Source organism: Xiphophorus couchianus, chromosome 18, assembly GCF_001444195.1.
Source record: "Xiphophorus couchianus chromosome 18, X_couchianus-1.0, whole genome shotgun sequence".
Taxonomy (NCBI): domain Eukaryota; kingdom Metazoa; phylum Chordata; class Actinopteri; order Cyprinodontiformes; family Poeciliidae; genus Xiphophorus; species Xiphophorus couchianus.
Genome location: NC_040245.1, coordinates 5769898 through 5794299, shown reverse-complemented (window position 1 = coordinate 5794299; position 24402 = coordinate 5769898). Strand labels below are relative to the sequence as shown.

At 36.3% G+C, this 24402-nt stretch overlaps 1 protein-coding gene across 2 annotated transcripts in view; it reads right to left on the bottom strand.

The window, feature by feature from the left end:
* The window catches only part of cntn5 (contactin 5), a 148709-nt gene that overhangs the window by 34915 nt on the left and 89392 nt on the right, over positions 1-24402 (bottom strand). For both annotated transcript variants that reach the window (XM_027999310.1, XM_027999311.1), the window contains exons 8-12: positions 22085-22187; positions 9859-10040; positions 6429-6565; positions 6185-6314; positions 1306-1450 (exon numbers count right to left, since the gene is read on the bottom strand). In XM_027999310.1, the coding sequence (XP_027855111.1) occupies positions 1306-1450; positions 6185-6314; positions 6429-6565; positions 9859-10040; positions 22085-22187 (697 nt within the window). The remainder of the gene's footprint in view (positions 1-1305; positions 1451-6184; positions 6315-6428; positions 6566-9858; positions 10041-22084; positions 22188-24402) is intronic.

The following is a 24402-nucleotide window of genomic DNA, read 5'->3' as shown; positions in this document are numbered from 1 at the left end:
CATTTCAATAAAACAGACATTCCTGTTGTAATTTAACAATTTATTTAATGACATTCCTAATTCACAAAGGCAATCTTTTTCAGAACAGAATTTTAAACAAGGTAATAAACAAAAACAAGGTAATCCAAAAATGTACCAGTGTAGTTCAAAACAAAGGCCAAATTTCACCCTCCAGTCACAGAACAGCATCAAACTCATACCAAAATCCTCTTCAGTTCACCTGTTGGAGTTGTAAAGATTTGTAGCTGTCTGTTTGAAGGAGCCACACACACTGAGGATCTGATTATCAACCCTCTGCCCTTGCCATGAGGCTGTTGAACAGACTACTAAATCTTGGCTGATAAACAAACGTTCCCTTCCCTCAGTCAGAACTTTGGATTCTCAGTGGTAAGTGATAATTTCAGCTGCGGCGCTCACTTTGATTGATGGGTTCTTACGCTTATGTGGCCCCCACTGGGTGCACGCAGGAGATGCTTTTCATAAAAGATGAAGCAGCAAACTGCCTGTGAATTAAAAATGAAAATATAGGGACTAAATTGTCAGCATTTTAGAGGAGTGGAGGGGGTTAAGTATGAGCCCCCAAAGCTCTGCCGGTACCTATAGTGTTTTATTCCAACAGTGACACTTAATTTCAGAAACTGTAATAAAAATTGGACGTGTTGGAACAAGACGTGCCTACCAACCCTCAGAGGCCTGGGCCAGAATGATAACAGTTGGATTTTTGTTACAATACTATAAGAAATAAATATACGGGAGCAAAAAAAAAAAAAACTTTTATAAGCCAATCTAATTGTAAAGGGCTATAAAATCTTTAAATATTCCAGGATAAAGGACAATAAAAATTTAATACTATTTTTTTTTTTTTTTTAATGAAATTGAAATAAATTCGTCTTTAAACCATCTAGCCTATTACTTTTAGTGTGCAATAAGGGGATTATAGCAGAATATTAACTAGTTTATTAAAATTTTCTGTGAATTGAACTATATATGACATTATATATACAGTACTGTATATACACTGTATATATATATATATATATATATATATATATATATATATATATATATATATAATAAAGATTTAGCAGACAGGTTTTTTGAGTAACCTGTCCAATTTTTGTCTTTAACATTCTTTTTATAACATAGAAACTGAAACCACAACATGCATCAGGCAGCTCACAGTTATTGCATGTTCAAACTAGAGCCAGGCTTTTGTGAAAGCAAACATCTCACCTATTTCAGGTCTTGTTCTGCTTCAGCGTGAGAGTGTTTGTGTTATTTAAATAAATCAATAGAGTGTTTTACCTTTTGTTTGGCTGTATCCTCCTGTCTCCTCTTTTCCATGTTATGCGGGGTTTGGGCGATGCTTTCGGCTTGCATTCCAGGGACACGTCTTTTCCGAGTGTGGCTATGACCCGTATCGGATTGGGGACGAAGACAGGTGGAGACGCTGTGTGGGACAGACAATCAACGTTTTTTTTTAACTGTGGATTTAAAAATATGTTTATAATGGCATGGCTCACTTCATAAATCAACATGATCATTGAATAAATTAAAATGTTTAATTTTAATTTATTAAAATTAAATCAATCAGAATTGATTTAATTTTCAATTAAAATATTTAATTTATTCAATTAAATATTTTAGATAGTATTAAAAAACAAAATCTTTTTTTTTTTTTACTAAATCAGTGCCACAGTTACTGGGCTGCATACTTCCAGGGAATTTCTAATTACTAATGTATGACTTCATGTTTTCCTGGAGTATAAATATGACATGACACAGAGGTTCATTTAAATTAGCCACTGGTCAGTGAGCTACACAAGGTTCCATATTTATCATGCCACCCTGCACAATCAGCAGGATGAGAAGTGAACATCTATGGGGGAATTTTTCTGCCATAATCCAAGAGCACACATTTTCAGTCTGAAAGCACGATTTCATGTCTTTTGTTCTCAAAGTTTTAAAACATTTTGCTTACATTTTTATTTTGAAAGCAGGACTTCATATCTTTCTTCTCAAAATTTGCAATGATTGTACTCAAAACCTCTCCTCACGCTCACACTTCGTCTCTGCTCGGTGCAAATCTTCACTTGCTAATTCTCTGCTCACTTGTTGGAATTTTTCTGTAATAATCCAAGAGTCTGAAAGCAGGATTTCACGTCTTTTGTTCTCAAAACCTTTAATACTTTTGCTCCTGCTTTCAAAATAAAAATGTAAACAAAAGTATTAAAACTTTTGAGAATAAAGTCATGAAATCCTGCTTTCAGACTGAAAATGTGTGCTCTTGGATTATGGCAGAAAAATTTTCCTCATAAACATCTGCTTAAATATTTGCATCTTTGGGCCACCAAATCTTTTTTGGAGGTTTTTATTGGCATTAGTGCCCTTCATTCATTAATAGATTCACAGGAAGAAGAGCAGAAAAAGAAGGGGAGGACATGCAATGAATGACCCAGAATCGGGAATCAAACCTGGGACGGTAAACTTTGTATGGTGTATTTGGTCTATCACTGAACCACTGACCATTACACATTATGTTAAAAATACTTTCGTCAGTTAATTCCTTAATGGCTTAGCACCATTAAAGACATGTTGTTGTTAAATTCTGTTGCGACACCTCCAGGCGCTGCAACCATCTTCTGATGTCTAAGTTTATTTCTCATTTTGTACTATTCATTTCTTTATCTTGGTATATTACGTATATACACATAACCTGCATCTTAACTCGAGTCGAGCAAATCTCAATCTCGTTGTAATCTGTTGATGACAATGACAAATAAATCTTATCTTATATCAACCTCACAGACCACTCAGGTTTCTTGATTCAAATATGCTTTGAATCTCCACATCCAAACATGGAAAATCAGCATTCAGTTATTATGCTCCACTAATCTGGAACAAGCCTCTAAAAAAACTGCAAAACAGCAAAAACACTGACTTCCTTTAAAGCTAAATTCCCATTTCACTTGTTTAGAGTTGGTTTTGATTAATAATAACTGGAACATTGATTAGTTCTAGTTTTCATCCCAGTGTTTGATGATAATTATTCTCGATGACTCTGATGATAGCATTTGAGAAAATGTGACGTTTGTTGCTTGTTTGCTGTTCTCAACATAATTAGTTATTGTGTTATGTTTTTATCATGTAAAGCACTTTGAAATGCCTTGTTCCTGAAATATGCTATAAAAATAAACTTGACTTGACTCTGATGATCATAATCAAGCATCAATCTTGTAACTATAAATACAAGTGAAGATATGGGGAATTGTAGCCTCAAGCCTGTTAGTGACAGTGTAGATTATTTATGTGAACTTCCAGGACCCGAATACAAACGTCTCTCATTAGCAGCATAATAAAGCTGATATTTGCCAAAAGACAATACAAAACATTGTAAAATGTTCCAAAGTGCCATTTAACTGAATTATTTGAGTGTGTTATGTAACTAGATATTGTTTGGTGAGACAAAGTGCCAACTTGAAGATGACATAGTTGGATGCTTTGTTTTTTTTTTCATTATCATTTATTTTGTTATTGGCATTAATTTAACCAGACTGCCCGAGAGAGTAATAAGTACATACGATACAAATAGTAAACAATCATGTATCTGTTGAGAGAAACATGCACTGGCCATTCACAGGCTCTAGGGCTTTGTCAACAGTGGTTATTCAAATCTTGAATGATGCCTCATAGGTGACGTTATACACAATGACAATTCAATCTCATCTGTAGCTACAGGCCAACCCTTCTCCCTGTAACACTTGTGTCTTTGAGCCTGAGTAGTTGTCTGAGTGGCAGAGGTCCCTGTAGACACAAAAAGGAGCAGAAACCGAAGCAGTTGCTGTGTGTATTTGCTTTAATCAAAGCTGGTGGCACCACTGCTCACATGCCTCCATGCTACCACACTCCCAGAAGAGCTGGATCTGGGACAAGATCGCAGACGTGAGGGCAGCTGTTGACCCCGTGCAGCCTCTGGTGATCGCTCATCTGCAGGCTGTTATTAGTCATGTAATCTGTCCTGATAGTGTTCGCTTCTGGACATTGAGACAGAGCGCAGGTCACTGGGAAGACGTGCCCGTAGGGTAAAGTTATGAAAACATTCATCAACGGCTTCCAAATCTCATCCAACGTGACTGTGACTCCGAGGAAGCCACGAGTATCTGGTCGTCGGCTTGGATAAAGCCTTTTAAAAGCCCTACAACTTTTAAATCTTGCAGACAAACACCTTGAATCTTGAATATAAAGCTCACCAAGCAGTGTTGTTCTACACAGACATCCCAGAACGTACACAAAACACTTTATCCATTTGCAGTAAGATTTTCAAAATGCCACAGATTCCCCTTCAGAAAAGGGCAAGCCATAAAAGACAGTAAATCAAGTCATCCCTGAGGGAAAAATGAAAGGGGAATGGGTATCACCAGATGTGTCCCAGTATCGAAGATGACAAGGAGAAAATAGTGCATCAGCACAGAACAGTGGACAGCTATTTCAGCACGACTCTTATGTTTTAGCCTGCAGCCTTAAGGCATAGAAGCACTTTTTCTTTGCCTTTTAATGTCTAAAAAGATTTCCAAGTGCACACAATGCTGGTTTGGCAGAAAGAGAAAACAATAATGACACAAAGTTATTCGTAAGTAGGCAATTGTCAACAATTGCAGGTGATTAGACAATTATGGCAATCCCTGACAAGGCACTGACTGTCTGGCAGAATCAAGTTAGTTTAAAGAAAAAAAGACAACGTTGGCTGTTTGCAAAGTCATGCTATGGAAATAACAGAACTTCATCTATCACTCTTATAAGATAACACTGCTGTTACTTGTACAAATACATCTCAGTAAAATAGACTATGTGCTCTAATGAGACTCATTTGCCGCATTTTAATTTATCTTTTAAAAAATTAAGAACCTGAAATGAAATGTTTCACTAAGCTAAAATTTCTGTATTTTTTACATTTTGATAAATATGAATACATTCTAACACAGAATATATTAAAGTACTCTAATCTAAAAAATATATATGCCATATTTGTATTAGTTTTATGTGGATTATTATCATAAATAACAGAAATAAAGGCTTGAAAACAGTCTGTATGTAACTGATATGTGTTTTACATAGGGAACTGAATTACTGAAGTGAAGAAACTTTTTAATAATATTCTGATACATTGAGATCCACTTACATAATTTTGCTGTTATCTGTTAAAAGAAAAAAATAATGTCTTAATATAAAACCTGGTGCAATGCCATCTATTTCATGAACCACACGTGATATAGTCCCACAAAGTAAGATCTTTGCATCTGAATTCTTTAGCAAACTGTAATCTGCCAGTTTCATGTCATGGCTCAGTTTTTAGAAGAAAGTTGTGTTTCAGATAATCCTAGATGTGCCTCCAAATAACTCAGATATTGAGAATTGACATATTAGAAACCCACACACCCATGGAATCATCTATGTTTCTTAAAGTTCTAATTTTGAATAAAATAATTATTTTAACAAATTTCTCAATTTTCTGGTATTTAGCAAACAAACAATTTTAGTAATCTAAACTGAGCTAAACACGGAGAAATTAGTGAGAGCAAACTAAAACTAAGGTTAAGTGCGTTTACTTTCAGTGTATTTAAACATCTTGTTTCAGGAGTATTTAATGAGGTCTGGCTTGAAAAACACAGATTCCACTGAAAAAGAAGTGATGAAAGTTAAGAAGTGAAAGTTTGTTTTTCTTGGAAGCGGGGATTTTCTTGTGATAGCAAACAGAGCTCTGATGAGAGCCTAATGAAGTCATTAAAATCCACCAAACACACCACTGCCAGCGTTTGGTTCCATTAGCTGAAATCCATACCTACAAGCTACTGGTTTACATCCTCCTCAGAGTAGTGCCAAAATGTTCTGGACCCTCATCAACTTGATGTGCACACACTCCTCAGTGAATACAACCAGGAGAGTCATTAGTTTGTTCATCTGTCCAGAGTCTGGGTTAAATCAGGGGCCATTGATTGGCAATCACCATATCTCACAGTTCAGCGTTCTCCTCTTGCATTTCAGTCTCTCCGCCTATCAGCCAGTACCTTAATCAGACACCAATGGTTCAGCTGGTATTAGATTAAGAAATGTATTCTAAAGGAAAGTGACATTTGTCTAAAAAGTAGCCGTTTGGTCTACATTAATAAACCAGGTGATAAAATACCTAAAATCTTCAGCTCTGCATTGGAGAAGATGGCTCCGTATTTATTCTCAGCCACACACTGGTACATTCCTGAGTCCGTCTGTTGCACTTTGTTAATGGTCAGTTCCCCATTCGCTATTTCAACTCGACCCTGAAACGAGGCAAAAGCACAGAGGAAAATGAGGCCTTGAATGTGGACATTTTTTACCTCTGGATGAAGTGTGCAATTAACGAAGAGGAGGGGTTCTGTGTGTATTTACAGTACCTGGGATGTCAAGGGCAAACCGTTACGAATCCAGCGATAGGTGGGCCGGGGCCTCCCGATGGCCTTGCACTCCCACTGGAGCTCCTCTCCACTATCCATCTGAGTGTCGTTAATCATTCTGATCCATTGAGGGAGAGCTGAAAAATAGAGAAAAAAAGAGACATAAAAATGAGTAATAAATCCTTAAAATATACAGAAGCCACAAGTATGTTTTTCTGTAATTATAAACAGGCATCAAGGAAAAAGACATCCAAAGAAATGTGTTGCAAACTTTTAGAATATTAGGCAAAAGTCCAAACCACACATTTTGTGTTCCAAAAAGGTCTTGGCATTATTAAGGCATAAAACCTAACAACTCTCCAGATCAGTATATGACGCATTTACAGCTTTGCAAAATAGGCCCTGAAAATAATGAAAGATTTTCAGATATTTAAAAAAAATGGAAAAGCATATTAGGTCCCTTAAGATAAATACTTTGAGAAACCATCTATCACAGCAATTACCGCTGCAGGTCTTTTCGGGGTATGACTCTCAGCTTGAAACATCAGCAAACTAAAATACAGTGGACTACAGTCTATTTACGCTTCAGTATTCACAGATTTGCGGATTCTTTAACTGTGGAATTTAAGCACCTGTTTGCACATGTTTTTTGTGGAAAATCTAAAATATATATTTTTTTAAAATGCAGCTTGGGAACCTGATATATGCAGCCGCAATTCTACTTTACTCCACCTTTAATGGCAGCTGCAACGCCAGCCAACACTGGTACGATTTTTGGTCCGATTGAATAGAGAAAGTTCATCAACATCAGTTTAAATCAGGTAAATCTAGGCCTCACTGAGGTCACAAATCTTCATGAATTTCATTGTGATAATGTCAGCTAGATCAACAAAGAGTAGGTCATCACAATTATTACAAATACAAATCTTTACCCTGATGTTCTCAATAGAAACTCTATAGTAACAAATTGGTTCCAGAAATCATCTAATTAGTGTATAGAGTACATTAAATAAACATTTAGATTGATGCATGTTAAACCAGTAAACATTCCAATGCTAGGCAACCGTGTCTGCCTTGCAGAATAAACTGAGCCCATAAATCTGAACTAGTTGTTAATAAAGAAGCAACTCGGGCAAAAAACAAGAGCGAGGCGTTTCTGGGACCACGAGCTGCATTAAAAAGAGGGAAGCCTCTTTTAACGTCTAACTGCACAACTCTTAAATTAATGTGTGTACCATTGTGTAATTTGCATGCTGAAAATGCCAGGAGGCAATTAGAACTGGAGAAAATTAACACAAAATTCTCAACCAAATCCACACAAATAGTTTTTGTCTCTTCTTTATGAGAATGATTTTTTTTCTTCCTACTCCAAAAAAGCTCTATAAGCTCTGCAAACAAGTCAACTGTCTTTCCTTGGGAATTCTTTTTTCCAACCTTTTCTGTTTTTAAGGCTTCATATTCCTGCTCGACACAACATCCTGCATTAAAGTCCCTTAGCTTGTGTTCTAAAAACAATGAAAGCTCTGTTTTTTTTCTTAATCTAGAAGACTCTTTCTTTTGCTCACCCTTATATGTTGTACAGTAGCAAAATTATACAACATATAATTGTAAAAGAACATCGTCTTTTTTTGCAATGACATTATAATAATTAGTTCTTTAGTTTTTTCACTAAAAATTGTACTTCGACAATTAAGAAACATACGGGTAAAGAAGTACAATTCTCGTTCAACAAAGTGGAGAAAAAAGTAAAACTACTATCTCAACAACACAGAGTTTTGGAGGATTTTAAAAGTTAACTGGAATATATAAGAAATGTATTGCAATAAATGACAAATGATAAATGTCCACTTCTACACTGCAGGTATATTTTAATGAGGGAATAACAGCATAGTATGAAATAAAAATATATATATATAAAAAAAAGATTTTAAATAATAATTTTTCCCTCCAAACCCTTTTAATTGGTAGAGCACTTAAAAGACATACATTTTACAACCCTTATTAATGAGCTTTGAAATGTACATACACATGTTTTGCTTGATTTATTTCAATTTCTATTGCACAGGAAAATTGAAAAGTGTAGATTCAGACAGAGCACGGAATCAAGCAACATTCTTTGCGTATTTCCTCTTCACCTCCTCAGTGTGTAGACACCCTGAGTATTGAGTTGTTTCTTCCACGGCCAGCAGACTCTTTTCTTTTCCATGCATATGCCACCTTCAGCAGAATGCGTTTGGTGTGCTTTGATTGAATGATTATGGTCAGCAAGGTCTCCCGCACAATGAAAGTTCAAGCTGCCAGGTGACCTGTGTAAATTACATTTAGTGCAGGGCTGCTACAAATTAGCTCCCTATTCTCCTTGTGATGTCAACAGAATGGAAGTTGCCAAGAACTGTGGGGACTTGGAAATGTGTTCTACCAAGGTTGAGGTAGTCCATTATCTTGGTCCTGTGCACAAGGCACAGACAAAGAGAAATGGGAGACATGTACCAGCTTAGATAAGTTTATGATCACAAGTACAGCCAGCAACTCTGCTCCATTATTTGTGCCTCTTATTGTCGGGAAGCTAAAAGCAGTACTTTACTGCATTCCAAAAAAAACGGATTCACATTTGAAGCTTCATAATTCAATACCAGAGCATGCAAATATTGACAACAAAATCTCTGGCTACAAATAATTTGTTATTTGAAGAATTTTGTGTTCCTTTAACAAGCAAATATATTTTGGAGCCATAAAACTGCACACATTAAATGTATGAAGCATAAATAAGTCTTTCCATTGTCTTTTAGATAACAAAAAGCATTTTGTGACACATCTGCACAAATATTTCAAACATTTTAATGAGCTGCAAGTTAAAACTGAAAAATGAAATCAGTAAAAATCATAACATATGCTCTTTAAAAACATCAAAAACAATATTTTTGAAGTCGTTTCAAGCCACACAGAAAACCATCAGATTATGTTGAGAAGGAGAAAAAAAACAATTGTTTCTTAAATTCTTGTCGGAACGTCCCACTTCTTTCCCGGCCTGAACAAAACAGCAAACCAAGCATGTCAGTAATGTCTCAGATTTTCTAGGATATATGCAGAACAAAACCCTTTCTCTACAGTTTCTTGCCTTGAATTTGAAAAAGACAAGCAACAATTTAAAAATTGCTTGGAAGCTAAAAGTAGAGCAATAGTGTAGTCATGCTATTCCGGGAATACATATATCAACAATTGTGATAATGTATGCTTGCTCTTGGATAATGCATGATGGCTGAGCAGAAGCAAAAATGATCTAAACAGACCAACAGGGGATAGCAGCATGGATGCCTGAATAACCAAACAGTAAGACTGCATGCATACCACATTCTCACGTTAAAAAGTTAGAATTTTTACCAGCAATAAAGTGCAAAAAAATATGTAAAAGTGGTGCACTCAGACTTACTATAGACCAGCAGATGCCCTTTGAAAGCGGTTCCTCCTCTTGTATTCTCAGCCTTGCATTCATAAGTTCCAGAGTCTTCCAGCTGAATATTGGGAATCTCTAGTACAGCCTGGGACTTTCGGAGTCTTGCCTTTTTGGGGAAGATGCCATTTATCTTCCTCCATGTGATTGTTGGCACCGGACTGTGGAAAGACAATAACTTTTACAGTATGTAATACAATACATTGTAAAAGCAGCATTAGCTTTATCTAAGGTCAATAAAAGGTTCGAATGGGAATGATGCAACTTTCTATTACAAACCGTCAGGTTTCGTTAGAAATATTACATTGAATTTCACCATCTATCAAACACACTTTAAAAATGTGGGTGTTTTGGAATTTCATACTAAGTGACTGCGCAAAGAATCGAATCAATATATTTTAATACAGCAAATAAAGAGACACATTTTTTCTCTCTCTCTGTCTGAAGTCAAATCAGACCAAACTTCTCTTGTTTAAGGTCTGTTAGATTGACCAAAAATATTTCTATTTGCTAAAGGCTAGAAAGCTTAACAAGAACATTCAGTAGAGATTTATTTGAAACGATCTTCAAATTCACATTTGGTCAGTATCAAGGATAATCTGCTTAGTATCAGGGCTAATTGTCTTTTAAATTGTATGACTTAGGTCAAATGTTTTGGCTTTCCTTCCGTAAGTTTCTCTGCAATTTTATTGGAGTTCTGACCCATTCCTCCTCACAGAACCGGTTTTACTGGGTCAGGTTAGTTTGTGTCAGTTAACCTATAAGAGTTTTCCAAAGACATAACATCATCCTCTTGGCTTTCCCTCATTGTTTTAAAGAGACAGTAACCATTCTATATGTAAACTTATGATTTGAAAGACATTAATGAATAAATCTCTCTCCTATTCTCTCTGTCATTGTGAAATTTAGCAAATATTAATGGTGGGGGGTGTAAGCAGACTGTACATTAAGTTTTCTAGTTGAATGCAGTTTGGTTTTGAGCTATCACTAATTAAAACCAGATTTTTTTTTATCAGTTGTTTTTGGAGAGTTTTCCCATGCTAATTTAGATGCCTGAATGATATCTGTTGGTACTTAAACCATTTTTTGGTTATAATAAGTCACAATATGTTAGTTATATGAAGAAGCAGCTGATTGAGTCGCTAACTGAGCTGCTGCTGCAAAGCGAAGTTAGTGTCTGAAATAAAAACTAGCTTAATCCACACACTTCTGTAGAAGATGTAGAGATCCTAGCAAAGCAGAATCCTTTAAGAAGGGAGTTTAAAACATTTCTTTCCTTCATGGGTGAATGTGACAAGGCCAGCAAACAAAATAGATGAGAAAGGAGTGCTGACATGGACTCAGCAGGAATATCAGGATTGCAGCATAATGTGTTTCATCAGGGAGGGACTGCAGAAGTATCTTCCATACTCCAGCACTCTGAGATTATATGGGCAGACAGAGACTTCAGACAGAGTGGCAGATGCAAATAGCTTTTCACGCACCCGGCAAACCCACCAACTGAAATGCTTCCATCTGGGAAATTGTGCAGGACAATAAAATCCAGCACGCACAGTGAGGAGAAGCATTTATCCCTGGGCTGTGCTCTTTATCACTTCCTGCTCTTATACACAATAAACACCAGAAATTGAAAGCACACACTGTATTCAAGAGTCAGTGTGGTTACTCAATACTGAGGGGGTGCAGCAGGCCAGGCGAACAAATCCAAAGAGCAGTGAATTCTAAATTATTTTTCTCACTTTTTAAAATGACTTGACAAAGAACATTCTTTGCATATCTGTGAACATTTTTTATGAAGGATAAACTAGGAATTTCCTAATCAGCATTTTTGTCTTTGACTTGAGTCACAGAAGAATGATGTTGTACTCGAAACAGAAAAATCAACTGGACTAGGGCTGAAACGATTCATCGAGTAACTCGAGTAACTCGATTACAAAAAATCCTCGAGGAAATTTATCTGCCTCGAAGCTTCGCTAAATTTATTGTATTGTAATAAGCAATGCTGTTAAATACGCAGCACACTGGTCTAGTCGGAGGGTTTTTGTGTTGCACAACGCTACCACTTCCGTTAGCGCCTGGAGCACATGTGCTACGTTTGTAGCTATGGAGGGAACCGGAGAATGCTCAGAAGGAGAACCCCGAAAGCGACAAAAAATGTCAAAAGTTTGGGAACATTTTAGGCTAAACAGAAAGGACAACACAGCGCAATGCATCCACTGCAAAGCAGAATTGGCGTACCACAACAGCACGACATCAATGTTGCAGCATCTGAAGAGAAAACACCCGCTACATGCATCCAACTCGTACACGGTTGCCAACTGGTAACGTTTATGTTCTCTTTGCTAACTACGTTGTGTGATAATCTGTTATAGATGTAAATTGAGGCACATTATTTTGCTAACGTTACATCTAAACATAGCGGTTACTTAACCGGGTGTAGTGTAAATTGTATGTGAGGGTGGAACTGAGAGAAATTATGCAGGACTTAATGTACGTTTGTTAATAAATATACGCAGCAACAGATTACAGGCATAAGCTGAAAAGCATTTATTTATTGGTGTCTTTCCATCCTGAAAAGTTACAGTCTTTTCTTCTCGCTACTGTTATGTATGAATTAGAAATTTTTGGTTAATATTTTTTGTAGTAATTCTATATTTGTTTATACCTAAGCAATCAAGAATAAATAATAGCATCGTTTTAATAAAAATAGCAACATTTTTGCATTTTATCATGACTAGTTAAGGCTGCAGAACTCTGTACAAACTCAAACCTTTACATTTTGAGTAAGTTTATTTTTTTCCTAACATATAGATTACATTCTGTTTTCCAATACATAAAAAAACATTTCACTGCATTTAGATTTTTCTGTGATGGTTAAAAATAATGCTTTTAATTAAAGCATCCTCAAAACTCACACATAAATGAAAGCCTTAAATCCATAAATAAAATAAAACTGAAACTAAAGCTGCTATCATGGCAGATGAGCTGTCAGTGCAGATTCCAACTTAATATGAAATGTTATAATATCCAAATTAGTGCACTTGAAATATATTTAATTCATAACAAGGAATAAACAAATAATCATTACATTGTGCTTCTTTTCAGTGAACCGAAGAGTCATACGTTGGACAGCTTTGTTCAAAGGGTTCCAGGATGTTCGGTTGTTCAAGCAGCTGAGTTCACAAACAGCATTTTAAATATGATCATCACAGACATGCGACCGCTGTATTCTCTGGTTTGCCTTAACTTTTCTATTTAAAGCTAATGAATATTTTTTTACTCTTTTGTGTTAGCACTGAAAAAAGCAAGGAATTTGTTGCACCTTAGACTTAAAATATATTGTATAAAATGCAGTATTTACTATTTTGTCTAAACTTGTTTTATTTTTAAATCAAGTATTTTCTTTATTTATCTTTTCTGTTTGAACTTTAGAACAAAAAAGCAAGAGATTTGCTGTACTACTGATTTGAAACTTTACTGGAGGTTTAATGTTATTGCGTTATTATCAATAAAATGTTAGAGTTAAATGAGTTGTTTACTTAGTTCTTTTACGTGTATGTGTATTACTCACTGAAGATAAATACATAAACTAAAAGCTGGAGTATAGACATTTTTATAAGCATATTTGTGAGCCTGCCACTTTATTATTTGAATATAATTTAATATCTTAGTATAACTTTTCTTCAGGTTAAAGCAAACTACTGTTACAAGTAAACTTTCTAAACTACAAACATTTAACTGTTAGGGATGCTCAAAAAGGAGATATTGGACTGATCTGGACTAACTGGTGTTATTGCAGATTTGCCAATAGTTTATTTTATAAATTTTTTTTTATCCGATTACTCGATTAATCGTAAGAATAATCGATAGATTACTCAATTACTAAAATAGTCGTTTACAACAGCCCTAAACTGGACCACCCTTCGAAGACGGATTTCCCACTGGGAAACTGGAAGCAGCTCCGACTACCCCGTTATGACTTGTAAGGCTGACGTCGCCTTTCAATATGGCCGCTCCTCCCCTCAGCAGGAGTTTGATGTGCTGGAAACCTGTTTATTTTACAAGACACACATGTAAGTGTGTATCTAAAAATCTATGTTACATGTAGCTTCTCAGATCTAAACTGAGCAAATTAAAAGTGGTGTTTGCTTATAGAAAGTAAAGCTTAAAATTATGTTTGTAAACATGTTTATGGGCGTTGCCATGTTGAAATTCTGACTTCTAAACTACAACGTTACAGTGAACCCTCGCTATAACGCGGTTCACCTTTCATGGTCTCGCTGCTTCACGGATTTGCATCGTACATTGTGTTCTGCATTCTGATTGTCTAAACAGTCTCTCCGCTTCTTCTCTACCTGTGTGTCAATAACGTTGCAGCTTAATATGTACACGTACGTAAAACAGCTTGCCAAATTTAAGTTTGCAAATTCTCTTGCAATTTCAAGTTTCTCTAAAACCCATAATGTTGACAAAACGTTCTGCACCAACAAAGGCACTTGCAGTCGGGCCCAAAAGGCAGAGGAAGATGCTAAAAAGAGCAACAACAACTACTGATAACTATGTTCTTCTCTCGAACAAACACACCTGCACCGCGGGCTTTAGAAGAAAAAATCGCTACAGGGCAGAGCCAGGATGCAGCCGCTCAGTCAGAAGAGCAGTGAAATACATGTGAGTCACTATTTGTCCTGCTGTACTTTGAATTTTTTTTCATAATCATTTTTCATTTTCTCCCGTTCATTATCAATGACTCGGGTTGCGGTGGGGCGGTGCTGATCTCCGCAATTTGAAGCCTTCAGTTCATATTGATGATTAAAATTATTATTTTACAGTACAGTAGTTATTTGTAAAAAAAAAAAAGTTTATACAGTACTTTTATTTGTTAAACAAATGCTTGGGCCTGTTAAAAGGTTTTGTTCTTTGGTTTCAATGTATTATGGAGTATTTCATTGTATAATAATTGTAAAAAAAACTAAGGTTACTACTTTACGGATTTTGCCTATCACGGGTTCTTTTTGGTACGTAACTCCTGCGAAAAACTACGGTATATTGTATATTGTCAAACCCAGCTCTGTTGTGACTTAAATTCAACACAGTAAAATTTCCTGCTAGGGCAATATCAATCCGAAGTCTGCCATTTTTTATAGCAGAGTTACAATATAAATGCTATGCAGTGCAGTGACAGTATAGTTTCATCCTCTCTCCAGTGCAGAAATGCAATCAAGCACCATTGGATGCTTTTTAAGATCTGCTTCAGCACTTTGATTTTGGTGGACTCTGGATCACTGGTTTTGCTTCACAGGTGAGGTTAAGCTTACAAACGTTTGCCAAAAGATTATCCTTCAGGATTTTTAGTCAGAGAGGAAAATGGTGGTCGTTTAACAGCCTCAGACTAAACTAAAAAACTACCACTGCCACAGTTGATGTTCTTTTTATGAAATGCTGTTATTTTTACATCGAACCTAACAGGAAACACACCTTGCAAAAAGTCGTACTGTTTTGTCAGTAGGAACATCGGAATTTAATTTTTGTTTTTTGCCAATGTAAGATGACCTCTTTGGTCAGCAGTTGCTTTCACCTGTGGGGGTATTTGTGTCCAGTATTATTAAATCTTAAAAACCTACCATTACTGAGGCAAGTAAGGCATTGAGTGTTTTAGATATTGCTTTGTTCTTTCCCCGTCTGGGAGTTGTTGAAGTGCGAGTAAATTTGGTAGGCTGGCCACTCCTGGGAGAATTCACCTTTCTCTACTTGATAGCTCTTACAGAGGTTTGCTGGAGTTCCAATGCCTTGTAACCTTTTCCAAACTGATGGATGTTTGTGACTATGTCTTTTATTCTTAAAGTTCTTCAGATTGGGGCAGGCTATGTTGCTTTGTAAAATCTGTTCGAATACTTCATGTTGTCAGACACGATTTATTGAGGCGATTTCTTCATTCTACAGGTAACAAGACCTGTTGAAACTGAACCAATAAAATGTGGTTAACATGGGAAACGCAGGAAGTTTAATTTAAATAACTTTTTCCTTTAGAATTTTTTAAAAATAAACAATTGTGCAAGGATCTGGAAATATAAGTGAACAAACTAGGAGGTAAATACATTTTCAGGCACTGTCAATGTCAAGCATTGATTATTTGACCCCAAACCTAACATCTTTTAAAGTTAACTGAAGGGCACATACCATACAAATGTGACAAGTTTAGTGTTGAAACAATCCACATACATCTTTTCTTTTTTGGTCAAGAATGTCCATGTAGATTGACATGACAGATTACTTCCACATGTGGAGGAAGAAAGCCCTATAATGTGTGCAGTATCAGTCATTTTAGGTATGACAAGTGGATTTGACAGGTCCCTGAAAGATGGAAACATGACACCACACGGAAAACCTTCGCCGAATCCATCAATCATTTAGTCTTGATGGAAACGTTTTTTACCTTTTTTGCAAGGACGGTGAATTGCCCTTGTCTGGCATGGCCTTGAATTAGAATTCAGACAAAGTTTTATGTAACAGCAACAGTTCACTTTCATTTTGGACTGGACTGTTGTAAAACTAGAGTTCTGTATGTCTGACTAAACAAAAGCTGTCTGGTGTAATGAAGATTTAAGCACTATACAGGAATTGAGGATTGAGTAGTGACGCAAATTATACTTCCTAATGGACAACCCTGGAGACTTTTGCTCTGACTAAACTCTCAACAAGCGCGAGAACAGAGGAAATCTATAGAGACCTTGAGGGGTTGGAACATAACGGTGAATCTTTGAGAGTCCGAGGCAGGATTTCTCTTTGGAGGCTGAGTAATGAGTGCCGGGACTGTACAAGCTCACGGCCCCTGGGAGCGGCGCAGAGAGAAAATGGGCCCACTCATTTTAAAAGCAAGAAACCCTTCATGTCAGTACCCACTAAAGCTGTTGGCAGAAAATCCAAAACTCTGGTCCTTCTGCTCATTCAAACTGTTCAAGCTTCGCATACATGACACTGGGAAAGGGTTACACACCGGAGAGTATGTAAGGTGTTGGAGTTTTCAATTTAGGTCTGTGCCTATAGGCGGGCTGTGTAGATTGCATCTTAATTAGCGTTTCACACAATTGCTTTGCCCTCATCTGGACTTCTTTCATAATAAAAGGTTAAAAATGGAGTCTAAGACGAAAATATAATTGAGAATTAGATTCTTTCGCACCATTAAAATCTAGACAATACCCTACAATTTAGCTCATTTTCTAAGCTCCAAATATCCAGGTCCCTTTGGGGAAGTTTAAGCCATCCTGAAATGAGTAAAGTGATTAAACAAATACACATTTTACCTGTGCGATATCAACCCAAACAACTACCAGAAACATCAAGTTATTAACATTAACCACAGCACAAAGTGTATAAAATGGGTTGCGTTAAGAGCCACTCTCTGATGCTGCTGATAATGTGGTGCTGTATCGCCCAACAGAGGACAGCAACTGGAGGAATTTAAGAGCTTGATTCCCACTGGGGTCACTGAAACTAAAAGTATAACAACTACTCCACGGCTATTTGGATAAAAGCACCCAGTACATCCCATGTATCATCCTTTAAGAGGATATGAGTGGGTTGAATGTGTAACTCCTCACATATACAAGGCTTTTTGAACCACAATGAACTTCACACTTCAGTATGTGTTAACAACGAAGGCGGCCAACAATATTTCACTTTTAAACTCCTTTTAGAAGACCATGGAGACATAATCTTTCTGTGAATAAGGGTGGTTAGTCTGTTTCAAAATCTAATTTATGGATATAAAAATGACATTTACATTTACTAACTACGATTTATCAGGCTGAATAACCACTCCAAAGTTACATAGTCCTCCTATGGAAAGCTATCAAGGCCATGTCAGCCATGTAGTTTAACAACATTTTTATTTCAGCCTTCTCTTTTGTGGCTTTATAGTCATAAAGCCACAAAAGCCTAATATTTATCAGTAAAGCCAATAAGGCCAGTCCTTTTTTGAGTGTGTATCCTATAAAGTCACCATGTTGCTTCTGTATAAACCAGAAACTGAGCATAGTCTGATTGTCAAGGAAGTAGCATTGTTCCTGATGTTCAGCCTGAATTTACTTCCAGTTTTTTTGTCAAACCTGTTTACCTGCATTATTTATCGTGGAGGACAAATAATGCACACTGTAAACTTAAGGTGTATTATGGATGTGTCAATAGTTTAATTACATTTAGACATAAGAAAATCAGCAGTTCATGTAACACAAAAGTTACAAATTTCTCTTGAAATGAAATTGTGTTTCTTACACAGAGATGAGCAGCTAACCGATACTTTACATGACGCATGATGTGTTAAAGTTTGAAAATAAATCTTGAATTAAGACAAAACCAAAGATATGATTATAGATTTCAAGAGAGCCACGGTTAGGTCAAACTTTATTTCCATTACAAGAGAAGAGGTGGAGATGGTAGAGAAACAAATAACTTGATGTTTCTGGTAGTAGAGAATTGTCTGGACAAAGAATACAAAGAGTAACCTGCAATTTTATATGCACAATTCTACGGCTCCCTTTACCAAGTCTTGACATCCTCGTTAAAGATCGGTTAAAAAGTTTAAAATACATTATTTTGATATGGTAGCACCTCACAGGTAGAATAAAAGCAGACATAGTTGTGAATTAAAAACTTTTAAAAAATCAATGCAAAGTTGAATATTTATATGTTCGACTTTTTGCCATGATAAATTCTGCTCCCACACTCAGTTTTGCTTAGTTTTTATCCAACTATTTCAAGATGAAATTTTCAGGCTTTTCCATTTTGAATTTAATACTGTAGCCACATTCCCATCAGGAAAAAAATCCCAAATTATCCCAGTTCTCCAGAGTTTCTTCATGATACCAGCAACTTTGAAAGAAAAGCAGCTTTTGACGCCATGAGTTCACTAAACTCTCAGGTTAAAAAAGAATCGTTTTTGCTCTGCTGTTTTACTTCAATCCTCCTCCCATTCTCTTTGCCCTTGAAAGTGGCCTCCCAAGGCGCAGCCACTGGTAAATATCAAATAGGCAATATCATTAAGGAGCTTTGGCAGTAATAAACAAAGAGCCTTTCATGCCCTAGCAGGGTAGTAGTGCCATCATACATATTGATCAACAGTGGTACAAAACCAATTTTAACTTCATTTTCAGCACTATATAAAGACTGGCATGTCTTAATTTGGTGAATTGATGAATCATTCATCTCTGCGTACAAGGGGGACTCCGTTAGATCACTGTCAGACTGAAAGCCATTGCACACAAATTACTACAATAAGGGAAGCACCAGGCAGGAGCAGAAGCTGTTTGGCTGTTCAGCAGGAAGTCAGAAACCACTGCTTAGCTTAATAAGTAACACTAAGCGATGGGAGATTATAATTCAGTCTGTTTATTTACAAAATAAACTGATAATTAATTTATATTTACTCAGGGTTTTTATTTAAATAAATTTACGTAGTATGTGATTTTTGGTCATCTGTGATTTATAGGCTTTTTATACTTAAGATATACAAACTGTATCAAAGAAAACTTAATTCAGTTGCTTTGATAAAAGGTTTGTGTGTCTGATCTGTCCAAATAAACACAAATCTCTGAATACATTTATTTCTTGCTTTCAAAGTACAAAAATGTATTCACTTGCTTATTCATATATGGTCAAATTGAGTCCATTTACATGGTCATCAAAGTGTAGCATACATTTATACGCTGTTCTCTTTACTCAGATGTTTAAACAAAATAAGAGTTTATATGTGTGCAATTTAATCTTATTTTCAACACAGCTGTTCTGTGAAAGCTACAGGGGTTCATTAACGAGCATTAGTGAACAAACGGCTTCATTCACACTAAGGGATGTAAGGAGTATGTTGTGGAAAAGCATATTTTATTTAGTTTGTTCAAAAATGGAAAATTTGTGATGCAAATGCAAATCCACCAAAACATGACTATCCTTCCCAACAGACAATCCAGAAGATGATTAACCAGAGCAGCATTGAAGAGATCCGTGGTAAGTCTGGAGGACATACTAGAATTCAGAACGGTCAACATAACAACTATTAATCCTTTATGGAACCCTTAATAAGTTTAAGGTTTGTCAAAGTTACCCAGCAAAGATGTGGAAGAAGGAGCTCGGGTCACGTGAAACCAAATATAATTTTTTGGGCCAAATGCAAAACGTACCATGTGGCAGAAAACCCTGATTACACCATGCAAAACACTTTAGACTGGGATGGGTTTCCATCTCGGCAGAACAACAAACATACACTCAGCGCTGCATTGGAGTAGTTTACATCAACATGTATTCATGTATTAGACTGCTTCAGTCAACATCCACAGTTATGCAAAGATGTAAAAACTTTGTAAGAAAGAGGACAACAAAAATGTTTCTCCCTGTTCCTAATTTATTTAAGCATTTTTTCTGATCCTGGAATAGTTTTCTTGGTTACACAAGCCCACGGTTTTATACAATACAGTGATGTGTGAAAAAAATTACGACAATTGGTTGGAACATATGGAACCCTGTCTCTACCCCTGTCAGATAACCACTGACACAATTATGTTATCACTTCAGATAATTACTGACATGTGAGGCGGACACTTTCTGAGAAATGCACCGAGATTAGGGCTCCCTACACTTTAAGTGAGTGTGTTTGACCCATATAAGATGTGTGTGTCTCTGATAAGCAGGATGCTTACCATGACCTCTTAAAACAGAACCCAGATACAATTCACGCCATTTTATGACATTTTTTCTACCCTAACAGTTAATTATCATTATTTGAAGCTTATTGAGTTCTATATATAATCTGGTAAAGTTTGAGCTATTTTGCGAAGACAACTAGACAAAAGTGTGATCCTTTTTCATTAGTACGTCTCTAATAGTCTGATGTCTGTAAGTCTGTTTTAAACCAAATACTGAAGGAGTTTTCACACCTGATAGTGGAGTTGGTTTAAATGGGAACCAAAATGGCCACACTTGTCTGTTGGTGCAGTTTGTGTCAAATGTGTGAAAAACCTGATCGCTCCCTCGCCTCTGGTGGTGCTACACCATGAAACAACACAAAAATGTATAAAGAAGATACTGAGCACAACTTCCTTCTTCACAAAACGTAAACAAAAATGGAGTGGGGTCAGATTTTAGCATTTGTAGGATTTCTCTTTTGTCTTTGGTAAAAGACCATGAACCATTTCTCCCGCTAGCGCTAAACTTGCACATTTGTTTTGGTTGTATTTACCCAGAATGCCCAGCGCTGTAGTGCTTTTATATACGCATTTGAACCGCACCAGAATTCACTACAACTGAACTGAGAGGCTTTTAAGAGGACCAGAGTTCGCTTCGAACTCTGATCTGCATCAGAGTTTGATTGCATATTCACAATTTCCTAAACATACCGGACTTTCTAGATAGAAAAATTAGAGTTCGATTAAAGCTGTCAGGGCTGATGTGAATGCACCGCAAGTGTTACATTAGGCTGTATAAAAAGTCCTTTCTATATTGACTGAGAAAGAAGTGTAACCATGTTGTGTTGTGTTATTTTTATCCCAATAAAACGTTGTTATAGATCAAATGTTTGTGGTTGTAATGGGAATTGATTTGAAAATGTTACCACATCATGTGTGTATTCTATACATCACGACAGTTTTTTTAAGACAATAGTGACAAATTAATAATGTTTTGATATAAAAAGGCAATAAATAGTAAATCACTCAGCAACTCCCCCCTAGTGTGAGTGGATTTATTCTCTAAGGATAAAAAGAGTCTTCTCTTCTCTGACAGAAGCCTTTTATCAATTTCTTTTTTTTTTTTTTCCCAAAACCCACATAACCTTGGCTTTCTTTACAAAAGACCCCGAAAGCAACCAGGAAAAATGGATACATTAGGGCTCTCAATTATAAGAGCACACGGATCCCCAGGGCTAAATTCCCCATTCAGGCCCCCCGCCACCCTGCTACTGCACTAACATGCCATCTAACAGCAGAGCCATGATGCTGCACTTCTCAACACTCACTTAACATATCGCCTGCAGTCAAGATATGCCTCCGTTCCCTTCCAGATAATGGAATAATGAAATTTAACAAAAGAGGAGAGAAGAGCACAGGGCAGCGCTATCTAAAGGATCTCCCAGCTCTAGTGATGAGAGGCTGCAGTTCACTCATCTTGGTGATTAATAAACAATTATCTATTTTTGTGCACTTTGTCTGTGCTTACTTACTTCCCCAGAGCAAAGCACTCCAGCCTGACAGTCACTCCTTTGGCAGCCAGTACAGATGTGGGGAAGTGCACTTCAATTTTGGGCTCGTATTCACCCATGACACCTAGAAAAGGTTAAGAAAGAAGAATTGGAGACATTAGAACCCAGCAGATACAGCTACAGGCATCATCTTTTCTTCCACTTTCAGTTATTCTCTTCCATTCTTCACTGTTTGCTATAAAGAAATGTACAAGCATTGTTTAGCAGTGACAGTGGATTCCAATCATAACTTATTTAAGGAGTAGTTGTGAAACAAACATACTTAAAGGCAGCTGGAACTCAAATCTATCTGAAAACATCTTACTAATGAATGTAAGAATACAACTTTTAGTTACAAAATGTTCAAGAGTAAGCATAATTACACGTTTATAGTAAATTATGTCATCTTTATGTACCTGTTGGCAAAACAAACAGGTACAATTTATGTAAAATAACCAAACTTCAACCCAGCAGCATAAAGAAGTGCCAATTTAATGTCATTTAGTCAATTTTAATCTTAGTTTTACAGCTATGTCAGGTTAAAATATAAATTAAAAGTGAAGTTATTTTACTCAATGCAATAATTGAAACTCATAGATTAATTACATTTATTTAAGCAGTTTTTGTTCTTATGCTACTAAATTACATCAATGTGAAAAATGTTTAAATACAATTTAATTTCAAGAAGTACAGAGACAACTATTTGTTAATAATTTAACAGTTTGCTAATGGATAGTTTTATCAATACATTCTACTAAAACTGATTCTTTGAGGACAATATTGATCATGATATTGATGTGAAAATAAATTTGACACTTCTGCTCTGAAGGTTGCAATCATCCATATTGTTTAAGAAGTTTTTTTTTTCTACCACAGTTTTTCCATCCACAGAATTTTCCACAGAGCTCTCTGTGAATGGCACACTTATTTAGCAACTCTCCTTCTGTGGCTTTTCAAAAAAGCTCCCACAGTTAAGGTTATGGGCACCATACTGAAAAGTATTTATTATTAAAATAAATACTTTAATTGATCTACTGCAATACTCCAATTATCTAAGAAGTTTAAATTTGGGTTTCAATTAGCTCTGAGCCACAATCATCAAAATCTAAATCTTTAAAATGTCATTGTGGATAATATCTCTAAAATAATCTATATAATATAGGATGTGATAATATTGAGCTGCTGAGGTTGCTGAAATCCTTCTTGCTAAACCAGCAGGTGGTGACAATTTTAATTATTTAAAAATGTTGGAATCATTGAGAAAGAGAGCAGGTGCCAGGCCGCATATTGCAGAATGTGCTGAAAATGGAATGGCAGAGAAACCCAAAATCTGTCAGGACAAAGAAAGAAAAAAAAAAAATCTAACAAAAAGCCCCAAAAAAAGACAAAGAAGGATGATGTACCAGCAAATATTCTCCAGTGACAACAGGGAACAGAACAGTGATCCATTGTCCTCCAGAATTAGTAATCCACTCCACAATTCGCAAACACATTGTGAAGGACAAAAGTGATAGTGTGTTATCAGTCCTGCTAAGTGCCGCAATGCCTAACACCTTCACTCTAAGTCATAGCTAGAGGACACACTTGTTTGTTCATCTGTATGTTAAGCCGACCATCTATTTCCATTTACCGGGATGATGTGTCAGATGGCATTGAGCAAATGCAGAGTAACAAAGGCAAACACTGTCATCTGGGATCTAATTACTATTATCATTTTTGCTAAATGGGAGTTTATAATATGAATATTACATGAGCATTTCTCTTTTCTTTGCCCAAAAAGTGTGAATCTCAACAAAAACAGTCCAAGTGTGAACCACTGGCGACTCCACTTCCTGCAGGAATACGTTTCAAAACATATCATGACACTGCAGGGAGTGCTGCTTCACATGCATTAAGGAGTATATGATCAGTAAGACAAATGACTGACATGACATTTCAGAAACCATAATTACAATTTTTACGTGCAGGTGACATTTTTTATGTAATAAAATGAATTCAGCAGAGGAACAGCGTTATTGAATTGTGGCTCGATATGTATGGAAAAAAAGAGTTTTATGATATTTGTCTCAAAGAACTTTTCAATTTCAATCTCATTCCCAACATTTATGGCTCCAAAGCAGCCCTTCACATATAATGAATTTGCAATATTTCACCAGCTCTGGTTATAGTATATTCAATATCATATTCAGTCTCTGTGGTTGGCCTTGATAGAACTGTAAAAAACAAAGTTTAAAGTGGGTGCCCTAAAACATTCTTGGCCCGCCTCTTGCAGCATGGCCATAAATTTGGTTTCTGTTTCA